Source organism: Medicago sativa, chromosome 6 (genome assembly GCF_051527215.1).
Source record: "Medicago sativa cultivar Bolivia chromosome 6, Bolivia_mono, whole genome shotgun sequence".
Lineage (NCBI taxonomy): Eukaryota > Viridiplantae > Streptophyta > Magnoliopsida > Fabales > Fabaceae > Medicago > Medicago sativa.
In genome coordinates, this window is record NC_140754.1 from 63,565,052 (window position 1) to 63,590,737 (window position 25,686).

Consider the following 25,686-nt stretch of genomic DNA (forward strand, 5'->3'; position numbering starts at 1 on the left):
AGGATGAATGAGAAACTTCCTAAACAAATCATTGTGTTCATCTTCTTCTCTTTTATCTCTTTTAATTTTGGTTTGTTATAGTTGTGTAAACATTATTTTGCAAAACCAGACAATTTTATAGGTTGCGTTAAGTTTCATAAACTTGTGTTAAGTGATTTGACCCACAAAGATTTAATCTTTAGATGAAATTTCTCTCCAAATACTTTGCATAGATAAAGGGATAAAGTTTCTATACTTGTAACTTGTGGAGAAATTGAATCTTTGAAGGTTGAATCACACGTGGTTCAAATTTTACATAAGGTGTTTGTGAAATTGACTAAACCAGATCTTTTGTTTTTTAATGTTGTATTGGATAACGAGTGACTTGCACATATAACCGTCAATTAATTGTTGCTGTAAAAACTTGATTCATATAATCAAACGTGAAACAAATTAACATTCTCAAGTTAATTTGTATATATTTTGATCATATTTCTTAACTCGGTAATTAGTCCGCACTCCTTTTATCGTTTCATCGCGAACGGTTCTTTTAATAGAATTCGGTATAGGCGTTGTCAATGTGGAACTTTTCCACCATAAAAATATTTTTAAAATTTATGAATTTTAAGGGAACGATATATTCACACCCTGCACCCCATCCTACTATAAATCGAGGCCATTACGTCTAATACAATGTTCAGACATTTTGCTCGAAAAGGAATTTACTTTGAACAAAGAGATTCAGAATTAAAAAATGAAAACTATATTCTAAAATAACAAATTTCTAAATCATTTGTACCTTGTGTATGCAACTCTGAAAAGTGTGAAGGCGCTTTTCAAGAGTTTCTAGATAATGGAATAAAGAGAATGTATATAGATTTCGTGATCTATAGAGTTAGCAAGAACAAAATGAAAGTCATTTGATTCACAAAGGATGAACGTGTTCCAAAAGTTCATAATCTAGATGCATCAGAATTTGTCATTTGTTACTTTTGTTTAAGGAAAGGGCATGACAACAAGTCTTGCTTAATGTTTAAAACATCTAAGTTGGAAACATTGAGCAACAATAACCCCTTTATATCTAACTCAATGTGTTGGAACAAAATGTGTTTAACAATGAACCTTAAAGAGTTTTGATGATAACAAGGTATTAAAAATTGTAAATTGGACTAGCTAATATTTGTTCAAGTGTACAGGACCATAATTAAAATAGATACATCATCATTGGTTCTGAATGAGCAAATAAAGAGCAAAGGAAACAACAAAATTTGAAGCTTGGACGCTCCTGAAGGCAACTTGCTACAGAAGAGAAAAAGCGCTCCTGAAGTTAAGTCGCTTCTGAAGTAAGAATAGTGCTCCTAAAGAATAGTGCTCCTGAAGACAAGAGGTCCAGAAGCCATATCATCAGAAGCTGCATCATCAGAAGCTGCATCATCAGAAGCTGCAGAAGCTGCCTCATCAGAAGCCATTTCACCAGAAGCTGAAGATCAACTGGATTTGCGAAGATTCAAGGATTGAAGAATCATCACTGCAAAAGCTGACTATTGGATTCGAAAACACAACAAAGGATTAGTGGAATTTTGCAACGGTCATTTCAAAAGTGTTTGAAGGCATGTGCTTGCAATTTGGACGAAAGCGTTGACATTTGTACGAATTGTACAACCACGTTCTCCACTATTCTGTTTTGTGTCCACGCTACAAGACAAGAAAACAGCTCCAGAATACGGCTTCGCCTGCATAGATGTTCCTTTGGATAAGGAATGGATTTCAAATTGGTTCTTCATAGGACAATAAACAAATCAGGCAAAAGATCAAAGGTGAAAGATCAAGCTTCAACAACGACTCTTTGATGTGCTGGCAATTTCACAACGTCTCTTTCACACCTCTATATAAAGGAGTGAAGACCTAGAGATTTGGCAATGCTGAACAACAGACTCTCAATATTTTTACAAGTGCCAAACCTCTGCTGAAATTGTTCTGCATTCACTTAGAATTTCTGTGTCTCAAAGTCATATCTTAGAAATTCTTAAGTCCATTGAGTCTGTATCTGATTTGTATTGTGAGCACCTCTGATTATATATCAAGTGTTCAACCTTAAACAATTTTCTGTGTAATTTTGTTTAGTTAGAAGTCTCTTGCAGTTGTGCTTGAGCAGGAAGTCTCTTGATTGTGTTCTTGAGCAAAGGAAGTCTCTTGCCTGTGTGCTTGAGCAAAGGAAGTCTCTTGCTTGTGTGCTTGAGCAATTGTAATCAGATATTACTCTTAGTGAAATCTCCTTGGAAGTGCAAGGGGGACTGGACTACTTCCGGATTGTGGAAGGAACCAGTATAATTGCTTTGTGTCGTTCTTCTTCTCTCTCTCTGTTTTATTCCGCTGCATTTAGATTCTGATAATCACTTCAGAAGCTGTCTCACTTAGCTTCTGATCAAGTGTGTTCAGTTTTAGGAGAAACGAAGAATTTTTCAAAACACAATTCAACCCCCCTTCTTGTGTTTTCCTCACCTTCAATTGGTATCTAGAGCCTTGGTCTGTTGTGTAACACTTAACCGTGCAACAGTCAAAGATCTGAGAAAAACATGTCTACTCCTCCTCCTACTGGTTCTGATGATACTAGCTATAAACATGTCTCACATGATTATAGTGATAGTAAGAAATCCAGTGTTGGAAAGATTCCAAAATTCAATGGAGATGCTGAAGAATTTTCTTGGTGGCAGACCAACTTTTACAGTTACATCATGAGCCTAGATGAAGAATTATGGGATATTCTGGAAGATGGTGTTGGAGATTTAGTCCTTGATGAAGAAGGAGCTGCTGTGGATAGAAAGAAACATACTCCTGAGTTGAAGAAACTCTACAAGAAGCATCATATTATCAGAGGAGCTCTTGTCACTGCTATACCCAAAGCAGAGTACATGAAGATGAGTGACAAGTCCACTGCCAAAGCTATGTTTGCTTCTCTCTGTTCAAACTACGAAGGCAGCAAGAAGGTCAAAAAAGCTAAAGCTCTCATGCTTGTACATCAGTACGAGTTATTCAAGATGAAGGATGATGAGACTATTGAGGAGATGTACTCAAGGTTTCAAACCTTAGTCTCTGGGATACAGATTCTGAAGAAGAGCTATGTTGCTTCTGATCATGTAAGCAAGATACTCAGAAGCTTACCTGCCAGATGGAGACCAAAGGTGACTGCCATTGAGGAAGCTAAAGATTTAAACACTTTAAGTGTCGAAGATCTTGTTAGTTCTCTCAAAGTTCATGAGTTAAGTCTTAATGAACATGAGTCTACTAAGAAGAGTAAATCAATAGCTCTTCCATCCAAAGGCAAGTCATCAAAAGCTCTCAAAGTGGTTGAATCTAAAGAAGAAGATCAATCAAGTTCAGATTCTGAACCAGATGCTGCTGAAATGGCCATGCTCTCAAACAGACTTCAATACCTGGCCAAGAAGAACAGAAAGTTTTTAACCAAGAGGAGTAACTCCAGAAGCTCAAGGAAAGAAGATCAGAAGGGATGCTTCAACTGTAAGAAGCCTGGACATTTCATTGCTGAATGCCCTGATCTTCAAAAAGAAAAGTCAAAGGACAAGTCAAAGAGGTCTACATTCAAACCAAGTAAATTCAAGAAGCAGATCAAGCAGAGTTTAATGGCAACCTGGGATGATTTGGGAAGTGAATCTGGATCTGATAAAGAGGAAGCTGATGAAGATGCAAAGGTAGCTGTTGGGTTGGTAGCAACAGCAACTTCAGAAGCTGGATCAGATTCAGACTCAGAAGATGAAAACGAGGTATATTCCAAAATTCCCAGAGATGAACTTGTTGAGTCACTTAAAGAACTTCTTACACATTTTGAAGTAAGAACCAATGAGTTGAAGGATTTAAAAGAAAAATATGCTGATTTGGTGAAACAGCAAAAATCAACTCTATTGGATCTGAAAGCTTCTGAACAAGGACTTAGGGGCTTTGACTTCATGTGTAAAACATATGAAGATCAGCTCAGGTTCTTATGTCAGAAGCTACAAGAAAAGTGTAATGAAAAACCTTTAAGTAACCATGAAATTGCTCTTGAAGATTTTATTATATCTGGCATTGACAGAAGCAGAGTGGCTTCTATGATTTATAGCATTTACAAGAACAATGGCAGAGGAATTGGTTTTCCAGAAGTGAAACTTGAGAAAACCAATCTAAAATCTTGTTGTGAATGCATCAAGGAAGGTCTGAAAACCTTCTTTGTACCTGAAGGTGCTGAGTTGGAAACTGTTGTTCAATCAGAACCTGAAGCTTCTAGTTCTAAGGCTAAGATTACTTCAAAGCCAAAGAACTCTAAGTCAAAGGCTATGATCAAATCTGATTCCAAGACTTCAAAGATCAGGATCCTGAAAAGATCAGAACCTGTACCTCAGAGTCTGGTGAAACCAAAATCTGAGGTTCTGAAGTCTAAGTTTCAGAAGAAGACAGTTACTGCTTCTGAAGTACCAAAACCAAAGGTAATGGTTAATCAGAAGCAACCCAACTCACAGCACAAGGTACAAGGAGCGAAGAGTAAAGCCTTAAGCACTAACCTTCCAGGACCCATAAGACAATGGGTACCTAAATCTGAAAATGTCAATGATGCAGGTATGTCTAAGAGCAGCACCAAAGCAAAGATCATGGTACCTAGACAGCGGTTGCTCAAGACACATGACAGGAGAAAAGTCCAGTTTCCTCAGCCTAACAATGAAAGAGGGAGGAAATATGAAATTTGGAGGCAACCAGTCAGGCAAGATCATAGGTACATGAACTATTGGTAATTCCTCTACCTCAATTAATAATGTATGGTTGGTAGATGGACTTGAACATAACCTTTTGAGCATTAGTCAATTTTGTGACAATGGTTATGATGTGCTTTTTGAGAAAACCAACTGTACAGTAATCAACAAGGAAGACAAATCCATTGTGTTCAAGGGAAAGAGAGTTGATAATGTTTATAAAATCAATTTTTCTGAACTGGCTGATCAGAAGGTGATTTGCCTTCTATCAGTGAATGATAAGAAATGGATGTGGCACAGAAGGTTGGGACATGCTAACTGGAGGTTAATCTCTAAGCTTAGTAAGTTACAACTTGTCAAAGGGCTACCAGACATTGACTATCATTCAGATGCACTCTGTGGTGCATGTCAGAGAGGGAAAATTGTGAAATCATCTTTTAAAACCAAAGACATTGTTTCAACCTCAAGACCCTTAGAACTACTTCACATTGATTTATTTGGACCAGTGAGTACTGCATCCTTGTATGGAAGTAAATATGGATTAGTCATTGTTGATGATTACAGCAGATGGACTTGGGTGAAATTCCTGAAAAGTAAGGATCATGCATATGAGGTATTCAGTAACTTCTGCACACAAATTCAAACTGAAAAAGAGTCAAAGATTTTAAAAATCAGAAGTGATCATGGTGGAGAATTTGAAAATGAGCCATTTGAAGCTTTTTGTGAAAAACATGGAATTATCCATGAATTCTCTTCTCCTAGAACTCCACAACAAAATGGGGTTGTAGAGAGAAAGAATAGAACTTTACAAGAAATGGCCGGAACCATGATCCATGAAAACAATTTGGCTAAACATTTTTGGGCAGAAGCAGTGAATACAACATGTTATGTTCAAAACAGGATCTATATTAGACCTATTTTGGAGAAAACAGCATATGAACTCTTTAAAGGAAGAAAACTCAATATCTCTTACTTTCATCAATTTGGATGTACATGTTACATTCTGAACAACAAGCTCTACCTAAAGAAATTTGATGCCAAGGCCCAAAGAGGAATCTTCTTAGGTTACTCTGAAAGGTCAAAGGCATACAGAGTGTATAATTCAGAGACACTCTGTGTTGAAGAATCTATGCACGTTAAATTTGATGACAAGGAGCTTGAAGATAAAACTTCAAAGCAAGATGAAAGTTTTGCATAGATACAGGTTCCTGAAGCTACTCTAGAACCTGATCAAATAGCTGAATCTAAAGATAGTCCAGAAGCTGAACCCACATCAGAAGCGCAAGATGAAACTGCTTCTGATGAAGCACAAGATGGCTCACATCAAGAAGATCCTCCCAGAAACACATTCAAACACAAGTCTTCACATCCTGAGGAGCTAATCATTGGAAACAAAGATAGTCCAAGAAGAACAAGATCACATTTCAGACAAGAAGAGTCAATGATTGGACTAATCTCAATGATTGAACCTACAACAGTTGATGAAACACTTTCAGATGATGGATGGATCTTAGCTATGCAAGAAGAGTTGAATCAATTTCAAAGAAATGATGTGTGGGATCTGGTACCCAAACCTCAACACAAGAACATTATTGGAACAAAATGGGTATTCAGAAACAAGTTGAATGAGCAAGGAGAAGTAACAAGAAACAAAGCCAGACTTGTTGCACAAGGGTATAGTCAACAAGAAGGCATTGATTACACTGAAACATTTGCTCCAGTTGCAAGATTGGAAGCAATCAGGTTACTTCTTTCCTATGCAGTTAATCATGGCATAATATTATATCAAATGGATGTCAAGAGTGCATTTCTCAATGGTGTCATAGAAGAAGAAGCGTATGTCAAGCAACCTCCTGGATTTGAGGATATTAAATATCCTGACCATGTGTTTAAACTGAAGAAATCACTATATGGCTTGAAACAAGCTCCCAGAGCTTGGTATGATAGACTAAGTAATTTCTTAATCAAAAATAATTTTAAAAGAGGACAGGTTGATACAACACTCATCAGAAGGACCCTTGGGAAAGATATTCTTGTTCTGCAAATATATGTTGATGATATAATATTTGGTTCTACTAATGCATCTCTTTGCAAGGAATTTTCTAAGTTAATGCAGGATGAATTTGAAATGAGCATGATGGGAGAGCTGAAGTTCTTCCTTGGCATTCAAATCAATCAATGCAAAGATGGAGTCTATGTTCATCAATCAAAGTACACAAAGGAGCTTCTGAAGAAGTTCAAGCTTGAAGATTGTAAAGTAATGAACACTCCAATGCACCCTACGTGCACCTTAAGCAAAGAAGATGAAGGAGCTAAAGTTGATCAGAAGCTGTATAGAGGTATGATTGGTTCTTTGTTATACCTTACTGCATCTAGGCCAGATATTTTATTCAGTGTATGCTTGTGTGCAAGATTCCAATCAGATCCTAGAGAATCTCATATGACTGCTGTCAAGAGAATCTTCAGGTATTTGAAAGGAACAACTAATCTTGGACTCCTTTATAGGAAATCCTTAGATTATAAGCTAATTGGATTCTGCTATGCTGATTATGCTGGTGATAGGATTGAAAGAAAGTCAACCAGTGGCAATTGTCAATTTCTGGGTGATAATCTTATATCCTGGGCTAGCAAAAGACAAACAACTATTGCTATGTCTACAGCAGAAGCAGAATACATTTCAGCTGCAAGTTGTTGTACACAACTACTTTGGATGAAACATCAGTTGGAAGACTATCAGATAATTGCTAACAGTATTCCCATTTATTGTGATAATACTGCTGTTATTTGTTTGTCTAAAAATCCAATTTTGCATTCAAGAGCTAAGCATAGTGAAATCAAACACCATTTTATCAGAGACTATGTTCAAAAAGGAATTTTAGATATACAATTCATTGACACTGAAAATCAATGGGCTGATATATTTACTAAGCCTTTAACTGTTGAAAGATTTGATTTTATAAAGAAAAATTTGAACATGCACTACGTGTCTGATTAAAGTTTGCTTGCTCATGAATAGGATTTTAGGTTCTGAAGTTAGTTCAGAAGCAGTAGTCCATCAGAAGCTCGTTATTGAGATTCTGAGGAAAATTCGCTTATGATGATGACGTCAGCATCTGAAGTCCAGAAGCTGGATTTTTTTGCTTCTGAATAGTTGAATTAGTGGAAACGTTAGGAGTTACTTTTTAAGGTAACTTCTGGCCCACTAACTTGGTAGTTACTCTGAGAACTTCTAACGTGGCCTGTTTGTATTGGTGTATAACTAAAAGGGCAATGATGATTTAATAGCTTTGAAAATACTTTTCACGCGCCCCCAATTTTGTCATTAATGTTATGTTTGTTTGTCTCTTTTGAATTGCAATCGTTTTACTTTTAACACTTTGTCAATTCACACACTACTCACTCACAACAAACACATTTGCTCTCAAACCTGTTAGTGCGAAGTAAGCGCATTCTCTCGACTCTAGAACCCTAAAATCTTCATCTTCTTCAAATCTTCTTCAAACATCATCAAATGGCATCATTAAGTTCGCAACGAGAAGGTTCAGTATCTACTTCACGGATGGTCCCTGAATATGACTACAGAGGAAGAAGCGTGAAATTGGAAGAATGGGATTTACAAGTTCAGATAGAGAATCCAGTGGATTTTGATTCTCTGGCCTTTCATAAGTGTTGGATCAGAAGCTACTATGAAGAGCAAGGACTCATGCATTACTTCAAAATGTTGAATGGACCAACATATGAAGCTCTGGTTAGACACTTCTGGGTAAGAGCAAAATTTTACAACAGAGCGGCATCCCTAGCTGAGGAAAGTCAAATGGTGTTGATGTATCCTGAATTAGAAGGGAAGACAAGAGAAGAAATGGGTCTTGCGCCGTTTGTTGAAGATGAAATCAGATCAAGCATCTGCGGTATTCCAGTAAGGATTACACAATGGCAGATAGAATCTGTTCTTAAGGTTGAAGCCTCTGGATACTACTCTGGAATTGATCTTTCAAGTGCTGCTGAAAAACGCATTTGGAGAGAACCAGCTAACTTGGTTATATACAATTCTGAGAAGGAGAAGAAATATGCTGAATTAAGCATGGTAACTAAGATGCTTCTGAAGATTCAGAATGAAGATTTGTTTCCATGTGGTGATAATGAGAAACCAAATTTGGCTCAGAAGGTCTTTCTTCAGCACTTCATCAAGAAGGAAAAGGTGAACGTGCCCAAATATATGTTCAAGTACCTGATAGAGTGTCTGAAACAGAGTCAGTTGCTGGATAAACCCTAGGTTCCTTATGGAAGACTTTTATCAGAGATATTCTATCAAGGAGGTGTCTTGGACTGTTTAAGCAGAGCTCAAGGCTACACAGATCAGCTGCTGGATACAAAGACTGGAGCATTCATAAATGCTCAAACTCTCAAGAATATGAAGCTGATCAGCAAGGTCACAAAACTTAGAACTGACCTAAGTGTATCTCATGTCTTGTCTGATCTTATGAGGGATTTTCCACCCATCTGCAAAAAGGATCCTATTGAAGTACAGATGAGGTACATCAAGAATCACTATGAGGCAACCAACGAGGTCATCAGGATGGATGAGGTACCTGAGGAAATGTATGGTGGTACTGTGCCTCTGGCAAAAGGCAGAAGAGCTAAGAGGAAAATGACCAAAGAAGATTATCTGAAGGTTGAAGAATCTGCTAAGAAGGCAAGACCTGCCTCTGACAGGCTTAACATTGGTGGTTCTGCAATGCCATCAATTGAAGAGATAGCGGAAGACATCAACTCTAGTGTAGTCCTAAGTACTGGTATTGCTCCTGTACAACCAGCTATACCAAAGGGGAAGAGGAAGCCAGCCTTGAGGAGGACCAAGGATTTTCCTCATATCACCATGATAGCTCAAGCTGCTTCTGATTTGGAGTTAAAGGACTTACAAGGGAAGAAGGCAGAAGCTGAAAAAGTCTTGGTAATTGCTGCTGAGCTACAAGAGTCTGTAGTTTCAGAAGCCAAGCAACTGATGCTGATGGCCAGTGAGTTTGCTAAAGAGGATTCTGATCCTGAACCAGAAAAGGTAATTAATATATCATCAGATTCTGCATCCTCATCATCATCAGATTCTGATGATGATATACCCTTAGCTCAACTCTTTCAAAAACCAGTAAATAGCCATTCAACATCAACCAAGACCACCATAGAGCCCTCTCAGCCAAACTCATATGAACCAGTTGGTCATATAATCACTGAGAAGTTGGCTGAAATGGCTGAGCAGAGAGATAGAGTTATTAGTGGAATCCTTCGCCATCACCCTCAACCTCTCAATATTTCACCCCTCAACATGATTTTACCAGAAAATGTTGAGTCAAACTCAGAAAAAGCCTTTGAGACAACTCCAGAAGCAGCTGCTTCTGATAAAGTTGTTTCAGAAATCCCCCATCAACAAACACCTGAACCACACAAACCCACGTCACCCCCACAATCACCAATAGTGACCATTGACCCCTAACTCAACAATCAAACAACAACTTCACCACAACAACCACCAATTGAAACTGACTATCAACAACCAGAACACTCACCAAAACAAACTCTCATGGATATTGACAATTCTCAAGTCAATGTCCAAGACTCAATCTCTACCGCACACATTGCTTCTGACCAGCCATCAACCTCAACCCCAACTCAACACATCACCATTCCAGTTTCTAGCCCTGTTCAAGACCTTGAACTTAGTGATTCTGATCTTGAAACTCTTGAACAACCACCCCCAAACTTCCTGGAATCTGGATATATTAATGCTGAGCTACTCACTATTCTTTCTCAAATGCATAATCTGGTGGATCAAAGAAGGACAATTGATCTCACCAATGCATATGAAGACTCATGGGCATCACTTCAGAACAGAGCTGCGGAGTTAATTGAAGATATAAAGGCTAAGTGCATCAGAATCAAGCAAGCTTCAGCCAGAAGGCTTATGGAAAATCTGAAGCAAAGTCTCAGAGTTAGAAGTCCTACACTGCTCCTGGCAAACATGTCATTCTTCTCAGAAATGGATTACTTGACCAGAGACGCAAGAATGTTTAAGCTACTGAGGCAACAGATGGCAAAGCAGCAGAAAGAGGCTAGAGAAAGGGAACAGGCTCTTCTCCAGAGGCAACAATATCTTGAAGAACAGTTGCAGAAGAAAATTGAAGAAATGGAGAAGATGAAGAAACAACAACAAACCAACCCTTAGTTGCACACCTTAGTGTTTTCTTTTGTTTGTTGTTTGTTTTAAGTTCTTAGTCTCTGCTTCTGAAACTGTCTTGCTTTAATGTTTATTGCTTCTGAATGCGTAACTGATTCTGACTCTGATTGCCTGAATATTCTAGTTATTTACTTATTATACTTTCTTCAAGTTTGAGTTTTTCTCACATCTTCTTGTCTCTTATGCTTATTTTCTTTTATTTCAATTTTTTTTGATAATGACAAAAGGGGGAGTATATGTGACAAGTATTTAAAGGCTCTGAGCCCCATTAATGATATTTGAAACTTTTTGAAAAACTTCTATCATTTTTTTTTACCTTATCGGTATAAGCTATGAACGAAAGAAGGAGTATCAAAAATCAAGTAAAATTAATTGAACCATTCTTCTTATCTATAAGTTAATTCTTTCAATGATTCAATTTTTTTTTAAGCTCTGATAATTTTATTATGCGTAAAATGAATTTAATTAGCCTGGATAGAACTTAGGGGGAGCTTACAAACCTCACCTTAAAGACTATCAGACTCAGGGGGAGTTTGAGCTTACAAACCACAGATTCTGAGCTTACAAACCTCAGGACCCCAAAGTCAACCTGTTAATTAGATTAACAACAATTGATCAATTTTTAAATACTTTTGTTTGTCATCATCAAAAAGGGGGAGATTGTTGGAACAAAATGTGTTTAACAATGAACCTTAAAGAGTTTTGATGATAACAAGGTATTAAAAATTGTAAATTGGACTAGCTAATATTTGTTCAAGTGTACAGGACCATAATTAAAATAGTTACATCATCACTGGTTCTGAATGAGCAAATAAAGAGCAAAGGAAACAACAAAATTTGAAGCTTGGACGCTCCTGAAGGCAACTTCCTACTGAAGAGAAAAAGCGCTCCTGAAGTTAAGTTGCTTCTGAAGTAAGAATAGTGCTCCTGAAGAATAGTGCTCCTGAAGACAAGAGGTCCAGAAGACATATCATCAGAAGCTGCATCATCAGAAGCTGCATCATCAGAAGCTGCAGAAGCTGCCTCATCAGAAGCCATTTCACCAGAAGCTGAAGATCAACTGGATTTGCGAAGATTCAAGGATTGAAGAATCATCACTGCAAAAGCTGACTATTGGATTCGAAAACACAACAAAGGATTAGTGGAATTTTGCAACGGTCATTTCAAAAGTGTTTGAAGGCATGAGCTTGCAATTTGGACGAAAGCGTTGACATTTGTACGAATTGTACAACCACGTTCTCCACTACTCTGTTTTGTGTCCACGCTACAAGACAAGAAAACAGCTCCAGAATACGGCTTCGCCTGCATAGATGTTCCTTTGGATAAGGAATGGATTTCAAATTGGTTCTTCATAGGACAACAAACAAATCAGGCAAAAGATCAAAGGTGAAAGATCAAGCTTCAACAACGACTCTTTGATGTGCTGGCAATTTCACAACGTCTCTTTCACACCTCTATATAAAGGAGTGAAGACCTAGAGATTTGGCAATGCTAAACAACAGACTCTCAATATTTTTACAAGTGTCAAACCTTTGCTGAAATTGTTCTGCATTCACTTAGAATTTCTGTGTCTCAAAGTCATATCTTAGAAATTCTTAAGTCCATTAAGTCTGTATCTGATTTGTATTGTGAGCACCTCTGATTATATATCAAGTGTTCAACCTTAAACAATTTTCTGTGTAATTTTGTTTAGTTAGAAGTCTCTTGCAGTTGTGCTTGAGCAGGAAGTCTCTTGATTGTGTTCTTGAGCAAAGGAAGTCTCTTGCCTGTGTGCTTGAGCAAAGGAAGTCTCTTGCTTGTGTGCTTGAGCAATTGTAATCAGATATTACTCTTAGTGAAATCTCCTTGGAAGTGCAAGGGGGACTGAACTACTTCCGGGTTGTGGAAGGAACCAGTATAATTGCTTTGTGTCGTTCTTCTTCTCTCTCTCTGTTTTATTCCGCTGCATTTAGATTCTGATAATCACTTCAGAAGCTGTCTCTCTCTCTTCTCTCTCTGCTTTAGGAGAAACGAAGAATTTTTGAAAACACAATTCAACCCCCCCTTCTTGTGTTTTCCTCACCTTCACAAGGAACCAAGAAAATTTAGAAGCTTAAAAACTAAATAATTAATTTACGTTGTATATATGCTTAGCAACATCATTCAGACACCAGCCGTGGTACACGGACAGTGGATGTTCTCAACGCATGACACGAGAAAATCATATGTTTCAAAGCTTGACTCAAAAGAAGGAAAACTCATTGGGATTTGGAGGAAACCATAAAGTTTCAAACCATTAGTTCTAGTACAGTTGGTAGCTCCTTTTTTCCTTCGATTCACATTGTACTTATTGTTTAACGAATTAAACATAACCTACTTAGGATAAGTCAATAATCTGGCAATGGATATGACATAGTGGTCTGGTCCGTTTCTAGTGAAGGACGTGTCACCTTATTGAGCTGTAGAAATAAAAGAGCATGAAGGTAGATGTCTAAAGGTTGAAGACGTACGTCGGAGTTCAAATTCCAACTGCGAGAGTTTCATTAGTGGTGACTGACGGAAAACACTTGGGTAACATTGGAGTGCCAATGTCATGTGACTTTGGCCAACCACAATGTCACAAGTGTACAAAATGACAGTGATTTTTTGTCTTTTTGTACACTTGTGACATTGTGGTTGGCCAATGTCACATGACATTGACACCCCAATGTCACCCAAGTGCTACCCGGTGACTGACCTTTAAGGTTGGCAAGGGTTAAATTAATGATGTTAAAGAAGAGCTTCTTTGAAGGAAACCAATGTTATCAACTCTTTTTTTGCATTGTGGTGTTAGCTTCTTGTTATTTCTTTCATAAAAACCGATTTGTTGTCCTGTTTATTAATCATCATATCTTGCTTTATTAAGTTTTAACTTCTAAGTTTAGTAACACTCTTGTTTGAATGATGGGAACCTCAAAATACTAAGTTTTATAAATTTCTACACATTGAAATGGAATTGCTCAAATCATCATGGAGGTTCAAGAGATGGAATAAAGAATGAGGAAAGGGGAATATTTCAAGTGCTAACTAACACAACCTTTACATAAATCATTGTTGGTGAGAACTTGAGCCTAAATTTTACCCACTGTATAGTATTTTCTTTATCATGTGAGTACCCATACATGCATTCATTTTTTAGAACTTGCATTCTTTCTCTATAGCTGATTGGTCTCTTCATAAAAAGAGACATGCGATTAGTCTCTTCATAAAAAATCAAGAGCCATTGATCTCAAGAAGTTATGGTTTCATAGAAAGAAATTAAAATAAAAGAAAGTAAGGAGTTCTCTTAGTACCATGTTGGAATTGCATGATGCTTGGTAATTGTGGTCACTTGGACAAGAAAAAAGTTGTTGATCTTTAACTCAAATTTAGCCTACTTTCTCAAAAGTAACCCATGTTTATCCAAACCTGTAAAGTTCTTTGAAGTGTGTGTTTTTGTACAAAATTTAATCAGCTGTTTAGAATGTTTCAAACACTATGGTAAAATCGAATGTGCATGTTGTTGAGTATTGTCATTATCTAAACTTGAGAGAATTAATGAGCTTGAGAGAAAAAGTTGTGCTTAGTTAGCATCTCTGTAGTGATTTTATTGAAATGATCTTGATTGAAAGTTTTGAGAAAGGAAGTATTTTCTGAGCATGAAAATTGAAGTGAAATTGGTGGTTCCATTGCCGAATGAGAAAGATTTTTGAGGTTGATATCATTCAAGGAGGTTTGTTAATTTATTGTAAATATTTATTTTCCAAGAATGTTCCTTGAGGACTAGCAAGGGTTCAGGTTTGAGGTTGTGATGACATCCTATCATAACAATATTTTAGTGTCTTTTTCGAGTTATTTCACTGGCGTTTGAGTCAAAAATAGCGTGTTTTAGTTAAGTTTTGTAATGAGTTGAAGAAACTAGCAAGACAATCGAGGACCGCATTGAAGACCTTTGAACCAGATTGAATTCATCCTAACTAGATAACTTTGTAGCCGTGCTATACTTTTTACAAGATGTATCAAGTCATTTGCGGGGAATAGTCACTACAACGTTTTGGTGAAGAGAAATGGAACAAGTAGTGAAGAAAATTATGATACCATCTGCTGGAAGTTGCGCATCATGTACAAGAAGCGTGTACGTCGCCCAGTGTCTTCAACTAAGCTCCGGAGGATGAATTCTAAAGGATGAGATGCAAAGTTATTATTAGTCCCTTCCTTTGATGCAGTTGAATTTCTAGCAGAATCAATTGTGCTACCAAAATGAAAACTATCAATTTCATATCACTCGAAGTTAATAGGTTTCGTAGATTTTGAACTTGAGGAGAGTTTTGAATACTAGAAGGTTCTACTATGTAACCATTCAACTCTTGATAATTAAGTGATGATGAACAATGAGACACAAAACTTCTACTTATTTGTAAAAAAGAAAAACTAATGAAAATGATTGGAAGGAAGAATGTGGGAAGACCTTTATTTGCAGCACAAGAAAAGAGAACACAAAACTTTCAGCAAATGCTGCTGAAGCTGCAGACCTAAGATGGTGCATTCAATGGCTTAATGAACTACAAATGAGCAATGTGGTAAACTATCTGCTACAAAAGTCTTATCTAGATGCTATTGATTAGATCATACTTGACTGTTTAGAAATGGTTTTTAGCTTGCTTAATGTAAGTGTTTCTGCTGTCCAAAGATGTATATCATAATCCAAAACATTTGCTTCTGTGAATTATACACTTAACAAAATTTCATTGAAAGGAGAAAAAAATTCATTGCCATTCACACTTAACAAAATTTTATTGAAAGGAGAAAAAATAAATAAAACATCTGTAAAAAAAGGGAAAAATTAAAGACAATTTACTATCTAGATATTTAAAAAATAACTTATTATACAAAAAAGATTATTTAAACAATTTTAAGTTATAAAAAAAACGGATGCGTCTAGAATGGAGTCAACAAAAAGTCAGAATACAAGAAAACATAAACCCGACAAACAAAACAAAAACAACAAAATCACGAAGTTGACATTCCATAACTAACTAAAGGGATTAAGCCACCAAGAATTCAACTCAAATTAGTTTACGAAATTAAGATCACAAAAATTGATTTATAATTTGAAATGATATTTTAAAAATAAATTTAAAACATTTGTTTCGTTTAAATAATGCTAAATAATCACTTTTGAAGTATTAAAAAATGTCTTTGTTAAAAAAAACTATAAAAGATAATTTTAATATCTCACTCTAAAATCATTTTTATGGTAGCAGAACATTTAGTAAAACTGAAACTTACTTCCATCAAAATCAATTTTAACTACAGAAATTGTGTACCCAAGCACAGAAACAGCAGTCCAAATTGCCTCAAGAAGCGACCCAAAGGTTTAGAAGTATAAGAAATCAAATAGATTCATTTTGTCACAGATGGAATTTAATAACATAAAAATTTCAAGATTTTTAAGAAAAAACACTATTTTTGTATGTGATAATAAAAATCACTTTATTTTTAAAAAATTATCTATGAAAAATGACTTTCAATTGAAGCTACTCAAAACAACTTCATTTTAATCAATTTAAAAAAAAATAAAATTATAACAAACAGAAGATTTATAATAAAATGGATTGAAAAAAACTGTAATAAACTACTGATCCCCTAAATTCATAATCATGCATTCAACTAGAAGATGATAACTAGCAACAAAATCATGCAATATTCACTTTAGCTATAAGTAAAGTAAGCATGAATAACGACATAATATCTTTTGGACAAATTTAATCAAAAAAGGCCGAGACAAATCTAAGTCAATACCCGAACCAACCGAACAAAAAGCAAAACCAATTAATTGCTCTTTCATGGTCCGTTCTTGACTTAATTATGTCTCTGCCTTTTCCAACTATAATCTAAAATCCCCTAATACATCCAAGTTGTATGTAACATTTTTCTATGCCCAATTTCAAAAGAAAATAATCTTTAAATGAAACTAAATTGTCATAAATAAAACAAAAATAAAAAAAGGGTACTTTTATTGTATATCAATCAATTCCTCATCATGCAACAACTCCAAGTGCATCTTTGATTCTCTGAATGGTCACTGAGATTTGTGCATTGACAGACTCAACTGACTCCATTGTGAGCTTACTTGTCTGAGTGTTGTTCAGCAGCATTTGTAATCCAAATGTCAGCAAGCATCCGCCATTGTCTCCGCCCTCGCCATTGCCGCCGCTACCGTCACTTGAAGTTCCAACGATATTGTTGACGTTTGAATGGCCATCCGGAAGAATTGAAAAGCCGGAAGGCAAAAGAGGAACCAATGAAGACTCTCCACCACTGATCACTATGTCCAAGGATTGAGAATCGATTGGTGAATACACGACCATTGAGCCGGAGCTATCGGTCCATGAGTCTTGCAGGTATAGACTGCTTCCCTCGTTTCCATTCGGATTCACAGCCTAAACGGATAAACAAAAAGTTCAATGTAAGGCAACGATTTTTTTTTTTAATTCACATATAAAATAAACACTCAAGAGTCTTAAACACGATAACGATAATAAATAACTCATGTCTGAGGTGTAAATAGTGATCTAAACAAACGAAAAGAATTTCAGATGGTTGATTTATGAAGAACATAATATCGGAAAAGAGCACTTACATTATTGACACTAAGAATAGAAATGGAATTTCCAAGAGCTTGTCCTTTAGCAATGTGGACCACCTCCTGCATCGGTCCACCATTGGACAAAGCATCCCACTCGCCTCTCATCTGTGCCTCACGGAGAAAATCAAACACCCTTTGCCGAGGCAACGGAATCCAAACAGAAGTTGCAGCACTTAGCACGATGCTCGAAGTGGCATCTGGATGTTGCCGATACATGATTTTCATGTCACTGTCGCCCATGTTACTAATGGGAAGGATCTCCCACTTGCACGCACTCGAAGGACAGATTCCCGACCAGAAGTAATCCGACATCCTCTGCGCGAGCTTCAGCATGCTTTTCTTACCATGTGGAGTCATGGCTGCAAAAATAACATGTCAATCAAAATTATAATCGATTTCACCAGATTTGTGAGTGAAAAAGTGTTAAGCTAAGCTATGCAGTATCGACAATTCATATTGAATATGTGTCTAGTATCCGACACCGGCACATGTGGTCACATTCAATTATTTCATTCTCAAATAATTACTAGAGTTGACGTGTCAGTGCTTCATACGTGTTTAAGTGCAATAACAAATTTGCATACCTGTGGGGTCATCAGACTGTGACATGAGGACTGCGAGGGAATCACACTTCCTCTGGAGAGTTGCAACCCATCGATGAGCACCAAATGCATTGCCGGAATTAACCAATGGACGATAGGCTTGGTGGACAACACTCTCATCATATTGGGAATGATCAACCCAAGTAACCTGCAACATTGTAATTTCCATCAGTCAATTTTGTTTGTCACATAAATTTGGCAGCCATAGTTCATACTTGAAAATAAAAGAAATGTTAAACCCTATGATGATTATAAATAATCGAAAAATGCTGGACATAGCGAAAAATATTTTCACGACATGAGGCGGCAATGTATGATTGGCTTATCATCAACTATGATTTCCATTCAAGTCAAAGATTAAAACAGTTCTGGAAATTTTGGTATGACCAGAATGTGTTCGTGTTCGTGATGCATATCGTGAATGAGAATTTCGCTCAATATAGCAATGCTTGTAAATTAATATACCAAATAAGAACTCTATTTAAAGGATTTAAGTGGAAAATAAAAAATGAAACGAAATTCAAAAGAATACACAAGGAATAAACTATGTAAACCTCGATTCACTAGTTTTGCAGAGTAGACAGTAGTAAAACAAAAATGTAAATGTTTGAAATCGATGTTTAAAATACACAAGGATTAAATGATGCAATAAAGAAAAAACAATTCTTGAAATGTTTTAGATAATTAAGCACTTACCTTGCAAAAACCATTGGGCAAATCCTCCAAAATACAGCCAGAAGGAAGCTTCTTACAGCTCATGTAAGTGTTTCCATTAGCAGCATTACGGCCGACGTTGACCGAAACATCAACCACAACCCAAATGCCTCCGACATGCTGCTTTGCAAACCTGAGGAAGCTATATTGTCGAACCGGCACTAATGGAGAAGGCACTTGAACCTCGGCTTGCATCTGAAAACCATAATCAAAATCGTAATTAATCGATCCAAATATATATAGCAAAATTGAGCAAATTAACACATTGCAAACATATATACCACTTGCAAAGATCCACTCCTGGTTCCATTCATTCCACTAGATATGACATCCAAGGTTGAAGCTCCAGCAATCATACATGGAAACATCTCTGCCCACTGATCCTATTGATATAAATAATAAAGAAAAATATTATTTATTGAACTTTCTCGCATTAAAACGCTAAATCTCCAATATAATAAGTTATACTTCATCTAAGAAGATTAAGAAAGTTGAATGACATACCGCGTCCAACATCGTTTCCACAAGACCTGCACTGTTGATTAATAACAGTCCAGTTTGTCTTGTAGCTTCAGTTACAAAACCATTTTGTTTCGGATCGTTAAAAGGAGAATTGATCTTTGCATACTCTTCATAGTTCAGCACTTCATTCACACCATCCAAACTCTTAATCCAGAGAGGAGAATCCGGCTGAGACATATTGATTAGTTCATCCATAGCAGCTCCTGCAAGATCCATAAGCATAGCTCTCTCCTGTTGAGCACTATTTCCGATCATTCCCATTGGTGATTGCAATCCAGATTGTAGCGCCGAAGCTCCCATAACTCCGTCTCCCATACCAAATCCCATCGGCAGCGACATGTTGAAATTGCTTGGACCAACAACACCATTCCTTCCCATACCAAGTTCGAAGCCAGAATTTGAATTTGGCATAGTTATGGAGGCAAATGCCGAGACTGGTCGGCCGAAGAACTTGTGGGTCAAGGTAGACACTCGGCCCAATTCCTCTTTCAGTCTGGCATTTTCAACCCTAAGCTGGTGGTCCTCCGGTGAAAATTGTCCAGGAATTGCTGGGCCACCGCAATTGCTGCATGTCGGATTTGACACGGCATCTTTCAACAAACTGTTCTCAGCTCGGAGCCTCTCATTTTCCTGCCTCAGAATCATATTCTCATGGCGTTCCAGTTGCGTCTAATTCAAGAAATGCAATTCATTTAGTACAGTATATATAAAATGGTGATGGATTCATAAATCGGAAGATATAAAATTAATATTTATAAGTAAATTCTAGTAGGGGAACCAAATATATAGTAGATCATACAGATTAATTTTGATGCTCAGTCAATGTAAAATTGTTGACAAAGTTCAACCAATCACACGACTTTTGAAGTATATATGATTAAAGTAAAAAAAAAATTAAAAATTAATGATCCAACGATTATGATTGATTGACAATGATAATTGAAAAAAGTTTTACATTGTCACTGCATATCAATTGATACCTATAAACAATGTCTAAGTCGTATATTCGTCCCTAATATCAATTGCATCAACAAACTACATACATGAGCATGAATGTATTCAAATTTTACCTTCATCTGAGTTCGGCGATTCTGAAACCAGAACTTGACTTGCTTGTTCGCCAAACCAAGCTTCTTGCTAAGGTCAGTTCTTTGCTTCTCATCAGGATGTGGACACTCCTTGAAGAAACTAAAATAATCAAGAACAAAATTTATTGTTAATAAACTCAATCATAATTATAAAAATTAATCATACCTAATTACAAATTATGTAAAAATCTAAGGAGGGTTCTCAATTAAAAACTTTTTACTTCAAGTATTTAATTACATATTCAATTAGTTCAGTTTGGTTTGGTTCAGTTTTCATCCCGAACCGAACCATGCCCACCCCTAACATATTACAGACAAATTCAACAATCCAATCACAAACATTTTTAGTTCATAGACCTATTCCAAAATCCCCAATTAAACCATAGATAATCAATCACATTTAGTTAAAAAAAATCGCATAATTTCATAAAGTCGTACGTTTCGAGCTCCTGAATTTGTTGAGGAGTGTGCCTATGATATTTCTTCTTCTTCTTGCTCTTTGGCTGATCATCAGCAGCATCAAGGTCATCACCAGAAAAATCATCAAAATTCTCACTTCCAGACCTGCTTTCATAGTCATCATCCCTCAACCTTCCAAGCAGACCAGAATCAAAGTTTTCTCCAATAAGTCCCATTCCAACATTTCCTTCCATTTTCTTGTTCTGCAAAAATAAAAATTCCATAAGATACATCAACATAACAATCAAAAACAATAAGATACATAAAATACAAATCATAATCATAAAAACAACAAAATATTTTTCGAAGAAGCTAAATAGCCCACCCAAATGAGCCCTGGAGATAATTGAACCTGAGACCTTAAGGAGAAGCACACTCCTAAGTCCAAGCCAATACCACCGGACTAACCCAAGTGGGTTATATACAAATCATATTCATCATCATAATCATTAAAAAAACAAAATATAAAACAGAATACACAGAAAAATTAAAGAGAGCAAAATCAATGAAGGGTTGAAGCATACAGTGATCAAAGACAAGTTAGAGACCATTTTCATAGAATGGAAAAATGGTCTATGAAATGGTTCTATGAAGAATTATCAACCAAAAAAAAAGCTCTCAAACACAAAAATTTATTTCAAAAACAAAAGCAAACAAAAAAAACAAAAAGTTCATGCAAACCTTTTTGTGACTCAAGTTCATGTCACTGTCACAGTTTCCCAATGCACTTTTCAATTTTGGATTCTTTTGCCTAAGGTTTGACCTTTTAAACAATATTATATAAAATACAGACAATGTATTAAATATTTTATTTTGACTTGAACAATATATTAAATATTATTATGTCATAATTAAAATAATTATAATTATAATATATAATATATTATAATAAAGAAAAACTTTTTCCCAAGTCAACGTTGATGCATGAATCTTATCTTTTTCTAGAAAATTGAAGTGATATATATTTTTGAAGTAAACCATCAAATTAATTCGTATTTTTGTAAGTCACTCTCAAATTAATATTTTAAAATAGTTTTTTTGTTTGTCAAAAATTTCTCAATTAAGTCTCTTGTCATGTGACAAAATATTAATTGAGTCATAGACTACTTTGAGAGTGACTTATAAAGACATGGATCAATTTGATGATTTACTCGAAAAATATATATATATAACTTCAATTTTCTAGAAAAAGATAAGATTCATGCATGAGCGTTGACTTGGGAAAAAGTTTGTCTTTATTATAATAGATTATAATTATAATTATTTTCAATTAAATGTATCTTTGTTAAAAGTTTTTCAATTAAATGTTTTGTCACGTGACAAAAACATAGAGACATGAATCTAATTGAAGAACGTTTGATAAAGACAGGGACTATTTTAAAATATGAATAGAGTAGAGACTAATTTAAAATTAACTTACAAAAACAAAGAACAAATTGGTTGTTTAGTCTATTTTTTGGGATGAAAATGTAAGGATAGGAACAAGACAAAAAAAAAAAAAACCTTTTTTCAGATATAAAGTACACAGACACACATGTTTCTCTCATTGAACAGAGACAAATAAGAGGAAAATAGATTATCCCTATTTTCCTTATTTTAACACCAAGACCTGACCAATTTGTCAGCGTTGAAAAAATGTCAACGAAGAAAACCTAAAAAGGGTCCCAGCAAAATCCATTGCATCAGAAATCAGATACCAACACAAAACAATAAAAAAAATCAGATTGGTATTCTTATTTTATTCATAAAAAATAAAAGACTTAAACAAAAACAAAACAAAATTCACACTATTCAAATACATTGTACCAAATCAAAACAATACAAATATACCAAATCAAAACAATACAAATAAAAATGAGTTACGATATTTGTACAACCATTTTACGAAAAAATTTTAAACAACTTCTTCTCTTTTTGTATTGATCAGGAACAATAGAGAGAAAATAAAAGCATAATAAAAGAGAGAGAGTTGTCTCATAAATTATTCCCAAATGGTCATAACAAATATCATTTCAAAATAAAAAAAACCCTTTAACCCTTAGAAAATGGGTAATTTATTTATGACATGGACAATGAAAACAACACAAGTACGATGAGAAAAAGATACCTTGTACTTAGACTGTGTAACAAAAAAACAATAGTTTTCAGATCCTTCTTCACTAGTAACACTGTTTCACTGCGATCTGTAGAAAGAGAAAAAGACAGAGAAAACATATTAAAATCAATCATTTTAATAATATAAATAATAAAAAAACTAAAAATCAATCATTTTAATAATGTAAATTAAAAAAACAGTGATGATTGAATAAAATAAGAACGTAGCTGACTTACAAAGACTCAAGGTATTCTCCCAAAGTTAAAACCTTTCAACAAATGGTTATAAAAAATTCTCAAAACACAAGAAATGTTTGTGTATATAAGAGAGAAAAAAATGAACCCTTTGAATTAAATCCCAAAACACAATCCGAAAAATTCGTTTTTTCTTTCAATCACACACACAATAGCATGCAGTTTCTCTCTCAATATCTTCTATCGAGAACAAAGTACTTGTACTTTTTTCTCTCTCTAGATATTCTAACACTTGATTTTGTGAGATTTTGCTGAAATATATAGCATGGAAAAAGAGTGATAGAAGGGTGTGGGCCCCACTGACAAAGACAGTCGTTTGTGATGTCTGTTCCCTTTCACAGCGCTTGTTTCACGCGCCTAGGTTCTTTTTTCACATACGATGATTTTTTAAGATTGCGGTTTTTTTTTTTATGGCGATGATTTGGTGTGTGTTGGACCATGGTCATGTCATATGGTAAACAATAAAATCAAAAACATCTATGTTTGTGGTGAAGTTGGATAGATAGTCAAAAATATTAAGGGTTATTTGAATTTTTACAAATGTATGATTTGTTATGTTGGTGTAAATTTTTTGTTAAATTAATTTTAATATTTTTAAAGTATCAATTTTCAAATCTAAATTGTTTAAGGTCGGATAGATGAGATGTGTGCGACAAAGTTGTGACCGTATACATTTGATCGGATAGATGAGACGTGTGCGACAAGGCGCTGACCGTATACGATCAAATCATTAAGATTATTAGTAAATCTGGAAAATACACGTGCAGAATCTGAATATTTAATTGTAGAATTTTGTATTGTTTCTCGTTTTCTTTCTTTTTTCCTTTATGAAATTTTGGGGTAAATTTGTAAAAAGAAATAAAAAAAAACCTTTTTGAACAAATGAAAATAGGAAACAAAATTGACAGTGTGAATTTGAAAAAAGAGAATAGTCTTTTTGAAGTTGAAAAGGAAACAAAATCAGAAATATACCCTAGTGTTTTTTCTTTATTTTATTATTATTCTTTCAAAAAAATTAATTTATTTTATTATTATTATTGATATGTGTTTTTTAATTTTCAAAAGAGTTTAATTTATAAACACTTTTATTATATAATTTTTTTACATGTACATCTAATGATATGTTATCACATCATCTAATAAGATAGATAAAAACTAATGATTTATCTTACACCATCAATGGTTGTGACAACATTGTATGCGTGTATAAAACTTGTGTACATTGACCATGGTGTATATAAATAAACTTTTATTCAAAACTTTTGCTTATTTTTTTCCAAAACTTTTCCTAAATGGCAAGAAAAAATATATTGAAAGAGAGAATAAACAAAAAAATATTTAGTTCCCTCAAAAAAAAAAAAAAATTAGTTGCAATGGAATTGTTTGGATGATTTTTTTTTTAGGATATACCTACAATAATATTTAACAATACTTGTCTTCTTTACATATAAATTTATTGATTAATATTATGATGATTCATATTTTTTTGAAAAATGATTTATGGTTGATATTATTCACTTTATACTCTCTAAAGTTCATTATTCACTTTCACAAGAGTAAGATTCATTTAAGATGGATTTGATGGATGTAGTGTAGTCACGACCTTATTGGTCGTTCGGTCTAATTGAACGATCCAGTTTTTTTAAATTTTTTTATTATTTTTCATAATATCAATTTGCAAATCTAAATCGTTTACTATCCGATGGGTGAGACGTGTGCGACAAACTATCGTATGAGATGTGTGCGACAAGGTTGTGACCGTACAAATTTAGATCGTTTAAAATATAAGTGTATCTTTTTTTTTTGATGTAAAATATAAGTGTATCTGGAATACACAGGTGCAAAATCGGAATCTTTAATTATTCCATTTTTTTACGGTTTCCCATTTTTATTTTTTCCTTTTTTTTTCTTTCGGACATATTTATAAAAAGAAAGAAAAATCCTTTTTAAAAAATGGAAATAGGAAACAAATTTGACAGTGTGAATTTGAAAGAAAAAAAAAAAAAGAATAGTCTTTTTGAAGCTGAAAAGGAAACAGTCAGAAATATATCTTTGTGCTTTTTATTTATCTTATCATTTTTGTTTTTAATATTCAAAACTTTTCGAAGATGGTAACCAAAAAAAAAAAACTTCTCGTAGATGGTAAAGAAAAACTTACTTAAATCATTCTTAAACATCAACCATACATGATAAGAATAAAGGATTATATATTTATTGATATGGAAGATATCGTATACTTTTATATAAATGTTTGAGAAAAAGGAAAAAATAATTCAAAAAGATAAAATTTTAAAGAAGATGAAAGAAAAAAATTAATAAAAAAATAAAAATTCTTAAGTCAACAGTCAATTTTTTT

The 25,686-nt window shown here is 34.8% G+C and overlaps 1 protein-coding gene across 2 annotated transcripts; it reads right to left on the reverse strand.

Annotated features, from left to right (window-relative positions):
* Positions 1-16,632: 16,632 nt before the first annotated feature.
* Positions 16,633-23,556, reverse strand: LOC146916239 (homeobox-leucine zipper protein ROC6-like). 2 transcript variants are annotated; one of them, XM_085718352.1, is made up of 10 exons: positions 23,313-23,556; positions 23,089-23,164; positions 20,961-21,184; positions 20,505-20,622; positions 19,417-20,103; positions 19,194-19,295; positions 18,895-19,107; positions 18,181-18,346; positions 17,591-17,955; positions 16,633-17,390 (listed from the first exon to the last, which is right to left on the reverse strand). In XM_085718352.1, the coding sequence occupies exons 3-10, from the start codon at positions 21,173-21,175 to the stop codon at positions 16,989-16,991; spliced, it is 2,268 nt and encodes a 755-aa protein (XP_085574478.1). In that variant the 5' UTR covers positions 21,176-21,184; positions 23,089-23,164; positions 23,313-23,556; the 3' UTR covers positions 16,633-16,988. The 2 variants fall into 2 exon arrangements, with proteins under 2 accessions (XP_085574478.1, XP_085574477.1); XM_085718351.1 differs by lacking the exons at positions 23,089-23,164; positions 23,313-23,556 and adding an exon at positions 21,506-21,607.
* Positions 23,557-25,686: the final 2,130 nt, after the last annotated feature.